General features: G+C 60.7%; 1 protein-coding gene across 6 annotated transcripts; it reads left to right on the forward strand.

Annotated features, from left to right (window-relative positions):
* The first annotated feature begins 969 nt into the window (after nucleotides 1–969).
* On the forward strand, nucleotides 970–7,085 carry NR4A2 (nuclear receptor subfamily 4 group A member 2). 6 transcript variants are annotated; one of them, XM_059852442.1, is made up of 7 exons: nucleotides 970–1,014; nucleotides 1,907–2,028; nucleotides 2,153–3,018; nucleotides 3,870–3,999; nucleotides 4,081–4,244; nucleotides 4,644–4,846; nucleotides 5,258–7,085. In XM_059852442.1, the coding sequence occupies exons 3-7, from the start codon at nucleotides 2,155–2,157 to the stop codon at nucleotides 5,769–5,771; spliced, it is 1,875 nt and encodes a 624-aa protein (XP_059708425.1). In that variant the 5' UTR covers nucleotides 970–1,014; nucleotides 1,907–2,028; nucleotides 2,153–2,154; the 3' UTR covers nucleotides 5,772–7,085. The 6 variants fall into 6 exon arrangements, with proteins under 6 accessions (XP_059708425.1, XP_059708427.1, XP_059708424.1 ...); XM_059852444.1 differs by lacking the exon at nucleotides 970–1,014 and having other exon boundaries at nucleotides 1,162–2,028; nucleotides 2,153–2,562; nucleotides 2,695–3,018; XM_059852441.1 differs by lacking the exon at nucleotides 970–1,014 and adding an exon at nucleotides 1,165–1,712.
* The last annotated feature ends 2,441 nt before the right edge of the window (nucleotides 7,086–9,526 follow it).

Here is a 9,526-nt window from a genome sequence, read left to right on the forward strand (position 1 = left end):
CAGTGGAAGTGGAGGCATGTTGCGCTCCTTGGCCCGGTTCTGTCCCTGTCCCTGCTCTGTCCCATTCCCTGCTCTGTCCTATTCCCAGCGCTGTCCCATTCCCGGTTCTGTCCCGTTCCCTGCTCTGTCCCTGTCCCTGCTCTGTCCCATTCCCGGTTCTGTCCCATTCCCTGCTCTGTCCCGTTCCCTGCTCTGTCCCTGTCCCGGTTCTGTCCCTGTCCCGGCTCTGTCCCGTTCCCTGCTCTGTCCCTGTCCCGGTTCTGTCCCATTCCCGGTTCTGTCCCTGTCCCGGCTCTATCCCGTTCCCTGCTCTGTCCCTGTCCCGGTTCTGTCCCTGTCCCGGCTCTGTCCCTGTCCCGGTTCTGTCCCATTCCCGGTTCTGTCCCTGTCCCTGCTCTGTCCCTGTCCCGGCTCTGTCCCGTTCCCTGCTCTGTCCCTGTCCCGGCCCTGTCCCATTCCCGGCTCTGTCCCATTCCCGGCTCTGTCCCATTCCCGGCTCTGTCCCATTCCCGGCCCTGTCCCTGTCCCGGCTCTGTCCCTGTCCCGGTTCTGTCCCTGTCCCTGCTCTGTCCCTGTCCCGGTTCTGTCCCCGGCCGGGGTCGCGGTCTCGCGCGCGCTATTCCGGGGTTCGCGTCACGGTGACGCGCGCGGGGGGCGGGGGTGGCACCGCCCTCTATGCAAATGAGACCACGCCCCCGCCCGGCGCGTGGCCGGGGCGCATCCCTCCTCGTGACGTCACCGGTCGGAAACTTACCAAAAGGGCGCGCTGGCGCGCGGGGGGGGCGTGTCCGGGGCGGGCCCCCGGCGGCGCGGATTGGCGGGCGGCGCTGACGCGCGGTGACGCGCGGGGGCTCGCGGCGCACGTTGGTCGGCGGCGGCCGCGGCCACATAAACAAAGGCACATTGCGGGCGGGCACAGTCCGGCCGCCCGCGCCGCCGCCGCCGCCGCCGCCGCCGCCGCTCCGCCCGCACTTGGATGCGCGCCCCGCGCCCCGCGCCGCGCTCCGCTCCCCGGTGAGTGCCCGGCCGGTCCCGCCTCCCGCGCCCCCCTCCCGCCGCGGGGTCCCGCGCGCGAGGCGCGGGATGCGCTCCCGTGCCGTGCCGTGCCGTGCCGTGCCGTGCCGTCCCAGCTGCTGGCGGGTCTCGCTCGGGTCGGTCCCCGGACGGGACGGGTGGCGCTGCCCGAGGGCGCGTGTCACCCGCGGAGCTGCCGAGCCGAGCCGGGTCCGCCCGGGCTGGCTGTCACCCGCGCCCCGCTCCGGTGCCGGCACCGCCGCGCCGGGAGCCCCGCGCCTCGCCCGCTCTCCCCAGGGACGCGCCGCGGCTCCCGGAGGGCGTGGAGAAGGGAGCCTGGCAGCCGGTGCCGGTGACAGCCCGCCCGCGGGGAGCCGCCTGCCCGACTACTGAGAATTAACCCCGAACCGAGCCCAAACCTGCTCCTCGAGGGGCGCGGGGCGGCCCTGCTCGCCACCGCTCCCGCAGCCCCGGGGCTCCGCAGGCGGGGCTCCCCAGAGCCGGGCGGAGCGCCGGCGGCTCCGTGTGTCTGTCCCCGCTCAGGCGGCTCCGTGTGTCTGTCCCCGCTCAGGCGGCTCCGTGTGTCTGTCCCCGTTCAAGCGGCTCCGTGTGTCTGTCCTTCCACCGGGGCGTCCGTGTGTCAGTTCCCCACCGGGGCTGCCTGACCGGCGGGTCCGTGTTCCTGTTCTCCGCTCCGGGTCCGTGCGTCTGTCCCCGCACCAGCGGGTTTGTGTGTCAGTCCCCCGCCTCTGCTGCTCCATCGGCGGGTCCGTGAGTCGGTCCGCTCGCCGGCGGGTCCGTGTGTCGGTTCGTGTGTCCCTCCGCTCGCCGGCGGGTCCGTGTGTCGGTCCGTGTGTCCGTCCGCTCACCGGCCGGTCCGTGTCTCTCGCAGCCGTCGCGCCGGGCAGGCTGGAGCCGCCGCCGCGCTCTGAACCCGCGGACACCTCGCTCCCCGCCGCGCTCCGACGCTGTCCGCCCTCGGCTGCCCCGAACACGCCGCTCCCTCGGCTGAAGGTTGGTGCGCTCCGTCCCCGCGGCCCCGGCGGCCTCGGCGGGGCAGGGGGCTCCCGGCGCTCGGCCCCGGCGGCCGGCGCGGGGCGGCGCGGGCCGAGTCTACCTGCCGCTGTTTCGTTTGCAGCCATGCCCTGTGTTCAGGCTCAGTATGGGTCCTCGCCTCAAGGAGCCAGCCCGGCCTCCCAGAGCTACAGCTACCACTCCTCGGGAGAATACAGCTCCGATTTCCTAACTCCGGAGTTCGTCAAGTTTAGCATGGACCTCACCAACACCGAAATCACCGCCACCACTTCTCTCCCCAGCTTCAGTACCTTTATGGACAACTACAACACGAGCTACGACGTGAAGCCCCCCTGCTTGTACCAAATGCCCCTGTCCGGACAGCAGTCCTCCATTAAGGTGGAAGACATTCAGATGCACGGCTACCAGCAGCACGGCCACCTGCCCCCCCAGTCCGAGGAGATGATGTCCCACTCGGGCTCCGTCTACTACAAGCCCTCGTCGCCCCCGACCCCCTCCACGCCCGGCTTCCAGGTGCAGCACGGCCCCGTGTGGGACGAGCCCGGCTCCCTGCACAACTTCCACCCCAACTACGTGGCCACCACGCACATGATCGAGCAGCGCAAAACGCCCGTGTCCCGCCTGTCCCTGTTCTCCTTCAAGCAGTCCCCGCCCGGCACGCCCGTGTCCAGCTGCCAGATGCGCTTCGAGGGCCCCCTGCACGTACCCATGGGCGCCGAGCCGGCGGGGCCGCACCACGGCGTGGACGGGCAGCCCTTCGCCGTGCCCGGCGGCATCCGCAAGCAGCCCTCCATGGCCTTCCCCGGGCTGCAGCTGGGCCCCGCGCCGCAGCTGCTGGACAGCCAGGTGCCCTCGCCGCCCTCCCGGGGCTCGCCGTCCAACGAGGGGCTCTGCGCCGTGTGCGGCGACAACGCGGCCTGCCAGCACTACGGCGTGCGCACCTGCGAGGGCTGCAAGGGCTTCTTCAAGGTGAGCGGGGCCGCGGGGCAGGGCAGGGCAGGGCAGGGGGCGCGGGGGAGCCCGCGGGGCCGGCAGCCCGCAGATGGAAATCGGTTAGGACAGAGAAGTGCGTCTGAGCTAACCATGCGGAACGGAATTCCCTGTGGTAAAATTAAGTGATCTCTTTATTTCACCATCCTGATTGAATAATCTTATCATTTTAAATAGAGGAGGTCTCCAAGGAATGTAAATAATATGAATGCCCACGGATTTGTATTTACCGAGCGTCTCTTTCCCTCCTCTTGGCATATAAAACACGGCTAGGAGCTGCGAGGTTAGCTTGGATGTTAACGCTGTCAATTTTCTCCTGTTAAATGCCCTGGGAAAAAAAAAAATGGGAGGGGGGGAGGAAAAGGAAATAAAAGGGAAAAAAATGGAAACTAAATAAAGGGGGAAAGGAACTAAAAATAAAGAGGGAAAAGGGGAAAGGAAATAAAGGGAAAAGAAAATAAATCTTAAAAATAAATCTTAAAAGGCAGAAGAAGAAAAGGGAAAAAGGAAATTATAGAAAGGAAAAAAATTAAAAGGGAGAAGAAAATAAAGGGGAAAAAGGAGGAAGGGACATAAAGGTAAAAAAGAGGAGAAGTAAAGATAAAAAAAAGGAAAATAAAGGGGAAAAAATGAAAGCGGGAACAGAAAACGAAGGGGAAAGGGAAGGAAACAAAGCGGAAAAAAGGAAAAGAAAATAAGGGGGAGGAAAGGAAAAAGAAGAACGAGGGGAGAAGGCAGCAAAAGAAGCTGCGGGCAGGGGCGGGCAGGCGGCGGCGCGGGGCGCTCCCCGGGCCGGCGCTGACGGCGCTGCCCGCCCGGCCGGCCCGCAGCGCACGGTGCAGAAGAACGCCAAGTACGTGTGTCTGGCCAACAAGAACTGCCCGGTGGACAAGCGCCGCCGCAACCGCTGCCAGTACTGCCGCTTCCAGAAGTGCCTGGCCGTCGGCATGGTCAAGGAGGGTGAGTGTCCGTCTGTCCGTGAGCCCGCGTGTCCGGCGCGCCCCGCGGGGCCGGCGCCGGGCTGACCCCCGTCTCTTGCAGTGGTGCGCACAGACAGCCTCAAAGGCCGGCGGGGCCGCTTGCCGTCCAAACCGAAGAGCCCCCAGGAGCCTTCTCCCCCCTCTCCCCCGGTGAGTCTGATCAGTGCGCTGGTGAGAGCCCATGTCGACTCCAACCCGGCTATGACCAGCCTGGACTATTCCCGGGTAAGCGGCACCGAGCTCGCGGAGGGACCCCGCCGCCGCCGCCCGGGGAGGGGGGGCCCGGCCCCGCGGCCGCTGCGGGGGGAGAGGCGAGGCCGCCCGGGGCTCGGCTCGGCCCTTCCTGCCCGCCCGGGGCTCGGCTCGGCCCCGCCGGGACCGGGGGCTCGGCTCGGCCCCGCCGGCGCCGCCCCGGGATCGGGCCCCCCGCGCACGGAGAGCGGCGGCCTCGGAGCGCCGTTCCTAATCGAATTAATTGCCCCGGAACATCTAATTTCCTCACCGGTCAGAGAGAGCTTTAATTGTTATCCCTAGCCCGCTCCCCGGCCAGGGACGGGGTGAGCAATTTCACGGGTTATAGACTTTAGAGAACCTCATTAAGTGCTTTTTAAAATGAATATCCAGTTCCAGGCTAACCCCGACTACCAGCTGAGCGGCGACGACACCCAGCACATCCAGCAGTTCTACGATCTCCTGACCGGCTCCATGGAGATCATCCGAGGGTGGGCAGAAAAAATCCCCGGCTTCACCGACCTCCCCAAGACGGACCAGGACCTGCTCTTCGAGTCCGCCTTCCTGGAGCTGTTCGTGCTGCGGCTGGCGTACAGGTGAGCGGGGGTCGGGGCCGCGGGCAGGGAATCAGAGCCTTTCAAGGTCCACTGGGCTGCATTTTATTAACTCCTCGGTAATTAGGTGCCTCTTAAATCCTTCATTTATCGCTCCTCAAGTAATTAGTTGTTTAGATTTTCTCCCCCATCATCTCCTTCTTATTATTTTTTTTATTTCTTTCCTGCTCTCTCTTGTTCTTTTTTTCTCTTTCATTCCCTCTTCTCTATTTTATCTTTCTCTCCCTCTCTTTCTTGCTTTCTTCCTTTCACTTATTCTCTCTTTCTTTACTCCTGTATTTTGTCCTTCTCTTATCTTTTGTCTTTCCTTTCCTGCGTTTTCTCTCCCCATCTAATTTCCCCCCTCTCTCGTCCATCCATCAGTTCATTCTGGGCTTGTCCCCTTCCTTGCAGGTCCAACCCCGTGGAGGGGAAGCTGATCTTCTGCAACGGGGTGGTCCTGCACCGGTTGCAGTGCATCCGTGGCTTTGGGGAGTGGATCGATTCCATCGTGGAATTTTCCTCCAACTTGCAAAACATGAACATCGACATCTCTGCCTTCTCCTGCATCGCTGCCCTGGCCATGGTGACAGGTCAGTGTCCCCCTCCTGCTCCCCCGCCCGCCCTGCTCCCAGCCAGGCCCCTAACGTCCCGCACCCTTCTCTTTGCAGAGAGGCACGGGCTTAAGGAACCCAAGAGGGTGGAAGAGCTTCAGAACAAGATTGTAAATTGTCTCAAAGACCACGTGACTTTCAATAACGGGGGGCTGAATCGCCCCAACTATTTGTCCAAACTCTTGGGGAAGCTCCCTGAACTCCGCACGCTTTGCACACAGGGGCTGCAGCGCATTTTCTACCTGAAACTGGAAGATTTGGTGCCACCGCCAGCAATAATTGACAAACTTTTCCTGGACACTTTACCTTTTTAAGACTCTTCCCGCACGCTTCCGCTGACCCGAGGAGAAGCTCCACCTGCCTGAAGGGGAGCTGCTGTGGGCCCAGAGCAGCACCCCTGGGTGCCAGCTCCCACCCAGCCGGTGTTGCCAACTCCTGCAGGCAGAACGCGATGGGCATTTTGGCTCTGGGCCACCATGGATGCAGCTCATGGACTACACAAATACCATGGTATAAACTTTTTATTCTCGGCTTCTAAACGAGTTTGTTATTCAGGACTTCCGGTGCAAAGACAAGCCTGCCTGGCGGCGCCGTGCCAAACCCAGCGCCGCGGCCACCCGCGAGCCTCACCCTCCTAAAGACTAAAGTTTTCTGCAGTAAAAGAAAGCTGCAATATACCCAAACCCCAAACGTTGCGTGGGTGGCGTGGCATTAATGAAGGCGAAGGCTTGTAAATTTATCAGATGCAGTTTGGCTTTTAAAGAGAAAAAAAAAAAAAAAGAAGTTCTTCTGTGCCTATTTATGATGAAACGTGGAAAATAATTCTAAAATTAAAAAAATAATCAAAAATAAAAGCTAAATGTGTTTGGGAAAAAAAAAAAAATTAAAAAATGGAGAATTAAAAAAAAGAAAGAAAACCCAATCTGTCCATACCAGGGAAGCATGATGATTCCAGGGTGACAATGTTATAGGCACTTGCTATTTCAGTAATGTCTATATTCTATAAATAGTATTTCAGACACTATGTAGTCTGGTAGCTTTTATAAAGACTGGTAGTTATCTAAGCTTCAAACATTTTCTCAATTGTAAAATAGGTGGGCACAAGTGTTACCCCCCGGAATCCCCCCCAAAGGGACACATAGTGTTTGTAAACACCGCCCGACACCCCTTGTTTGTAAGTGTTGTATGTACTGTTGATGTTGATTAAAGAAGAAGTTTATATCTTGATTATTTTGTTGTCTAAAGCTAAACAGATCTTGCATGCAGCAGCTTTTGACTGTTTCCAGAGTGCTTATACTATACATAACTCCCTGGAAATTACTGAGCACTTTGAATTCTTGGTTTGTTTTGTTCCATTTGGGTTTTTTATGTCTAAAAATTGTCGGTTAATATATTATTTTATGTTCGAGTAATATTTTTAATATTGCCATATTCTGTAGTATTTTTCTTTGTATACCCCGGTTTGGCACACGGGAAAGTCGCTGCCTTTTTTTAATATGGTGTACGACAGTTAGAAACGCGGATTATTATTATTATAATTATTATTATTATTATTATTTTTTCTCCCGAGAACTCTTTCTTTGAGAAAGACAATTTTAATGTTTACAACAATAAAACATGTAAACGAATCGAATTTCGTCTCCTTTCTGCCGAAGTGCGAAGCTCCTCCGCCAGCCCCCGCCGCACCCAGGGGACAAAAGCCTCTGCCCGTGCGGCGATCCCGGAGCGGCGATGGCCGGGGCCGCTCCCGCTCGGTGCCGCCGGCTCCGCGGGAGGAAGAGGAGGAAGAGCCGCGGCTCGGAGGTTGGTCCTTCCCCGGCTTTTAGCACGCTCGGGCCCCGCCGCATCCAGACCCGCGTCAGGACCCCGCGCCCTGCGCCGTCCATCCCTCTCTCCCTCCTCCCGCGCCGGCGTTTGCTCAGGCGCATCCCTTCGCCGGGGGGCTAATTCCTCAGGAAAACACCGTTCGCGGAGGAGTTTAATTCCCTCACCCGCTCCCGCGGCGGCGGAGGGGCTCGGGGGGCAGGACGGGCAGCGCGGAGCGGCATCCGGGGAGCGCTGCCCCCAAAGCCCCGGGCTCCTGCCGAGCTTGGGTCGGGGGCGGCTCTCGGAGCCCCGCGGCAGCGGCACCGCGCTCGGGGGCACCGGCACCGCGCCCGGAGCCCCGCGGGTCCCGGGACCGGGATGCGCTCACGGGGGTCCCGCGCGTGGAGAGGGAGGAGGAACTCAAACTCCGCTGGTTCATCCGGTGGGGACGGAACTTCAGCCTCTCGCCTCGGGAGACAATATAACGCCCGTGGGAGGGTGAGGGAGGCGCGCCCGGGAGCGGTTTTGCTCCTCTGTGCCACGGATCCCGCTGTGGCCAAAACCCCACGGACACGGGTGAGCGGCAGCCTCTCCCCACGGCTGGCGGGCGGCATCCCGGAGCCGCATCCCCGTCCCGGAGCCGCATCCCGTCCCGGAGCCGCATCCCCGTCCCGGTGCCGTACCCCAGCCCGGTGCCGTACCCCAGCCCGGTGCCGTACCCCAGCCCGGTGCTGTACCCCGTCCCGGGGCTGTACCCCAGCCCGGTGCTGTACCCCGTCCCGGTGCTGTACCCCAGCCCGGTGCCGCCTCCCCGTCCCGCGGTGCCGTACCCCAGCCCGGTGCTGTACCCCAGCCCGGTGCTGTACCCCAGCCCGGTGCTGTACCCCAGCCCGGTGCCGCCTCCCCGTCCCGCGGTGCCGGGGATCTGCGATCCGCGGCTCTGCAGCCCCCGGTGCGGGCGAGCCCCGAGTACCCGGTTTGCCGGGGAAGGGGCTTCGCGGCTCGGTCAGGGGAAAAATTCCGAGAATGAAGAGTTGTAAGAAGGAATAAAAGTCGGTGCCGTGGCGGGCGGGTGCTGTGGGGGGGCAAGGAGCGGGCTGGGGCAGAGGCGGGTGCTGCCTAATTCATCCCGAGCGGGGTCTGGAGCTTGGGATCCACGGGCACGGGGCTGGAGTAGCTGTGGCTTCAACCTAAACAGTGCACATGGAATACAGATATGCCCGAAATAGATAGAGAGAATACGGACATTCCTTCAATACGTGTAAATAAAAATGGAAGTGTAAATGTCTATGCTCCAGAAGAGGTTTGAAATGCAAAAGAAAGACAAAAACCTGTTTATAGAAAGAATTTAAGAACTCGATCCCCCTCTAAATATCCCCCAGCTGCTCCCAATTCCTCCCAGAAATCAGCTGTTTCCACCACTTTAATCAGCGCCCTTTGCAGTAACTTTTCTAACAGGTTTAACCCTCTGCACCTGGGGAAAGCAGAACTGATCCTTCCCAGGCGGCCATTTCACACCTGCTCGACTTTCCCCCCGCAGTTCCCCCAGGTCCGCGGCGGCCCCGGGTGTGCCCCGGCCGAGTCCCGCAGCGGGAGGAGCGGAGGAGCCGAGCCCGGAGGGAGCGGCCCGGCCGGACACGGGCACCGAGGTGGGCTCGGGCTGGGGCAGGGGCTGGGGCTGGGGGCGGGCTGCAGAGGGGGCACAGCCGCTGTGCTCCCTGCCTGCCGCCTTCTGCAGGCTCCGGCGAGGCAGGAGAGCGAGGAGGGAATGCTGAGCGCTGTGCAGAGACCTTGAGAAAAACGTTCAGAGTGGGAGCTCAAGGCAGAATGTGGAGCTGAAGGAATGATTTTTAACTGGTGGTATCAATGGGAGGATTTATTAAAAGATTTCACTTCTCCAGGCTTGCACTATTCCAGATCAATAGCTATCTTAATTATTTTAGCTGTGTGCTGCTGCTGGAATTTGTTACTGCTCGTTCTGCCGGGCTCGTGTCAGGAGCAGCCAGACCCATCCTGGTTTGTTCCCTCGGAATTCCAGGTGTTGTAGCTCCCTACCAACCCGCCGGGCTGATTTCAACCCAACTTTCTGTTTTGCTCGCACTGTTTTCTGCGGAGTTACTGCTCCGGTGCACCGAGGTGCAAGGGGGGAGTGTGTTTGCTTTGTCTGGAGGTCACCCTGGTGCTCCCAGGGAGCAGGGGAGGCTCCCTGCTCCTCTCCAGAGCTGGGCACCTTCCTCCTCCTGCTGTGCAGGCTGAGGAGGCT

The sequence above is a fragment of the Haemorhous mexicanus genome, chromosome 8 (genome assembly GCF_027477595.1).
Source record: "Haemorhous mexicanus isolate bHaeMex1 chromosome 8, bHaeMex1.pri, whole genome shotgun sequence".
NCBI lineage: Eukaryota > Metazoa > Chordata > Aves > Passeriformes > Fringillidae > Haemorhous > Haemorhous mexicanus.

What these genes read in the sequence shown, in the direction of transcription:
- NR4A2 (XM_059852442.1), top strand. Translation starts at nt 2,155, where the DNA reads ATGCCCTGTGTTCAGGCTCAGTATGGGTCCTCGCCTCAAGGAGCCAGC. An exon ending in GCTGCAAGGGCTTCTTCAAG is followed by an intron (nt 3,019 to 3,869) that starts GTGAGCGGGGCC and finishes GCCGGCCCGCAG; the next exon opens with CGCACGGTGCAGAAGAACGC. An exon ending in CCAGCCTGGACTATTCCCGG is followed by an intron (nt 4,245 to 4,643) that starts GTAAGCGGCACC and finishes ATGAATATCCAG; the next exon opens with TTCCAGGCTAACCCCGACTA.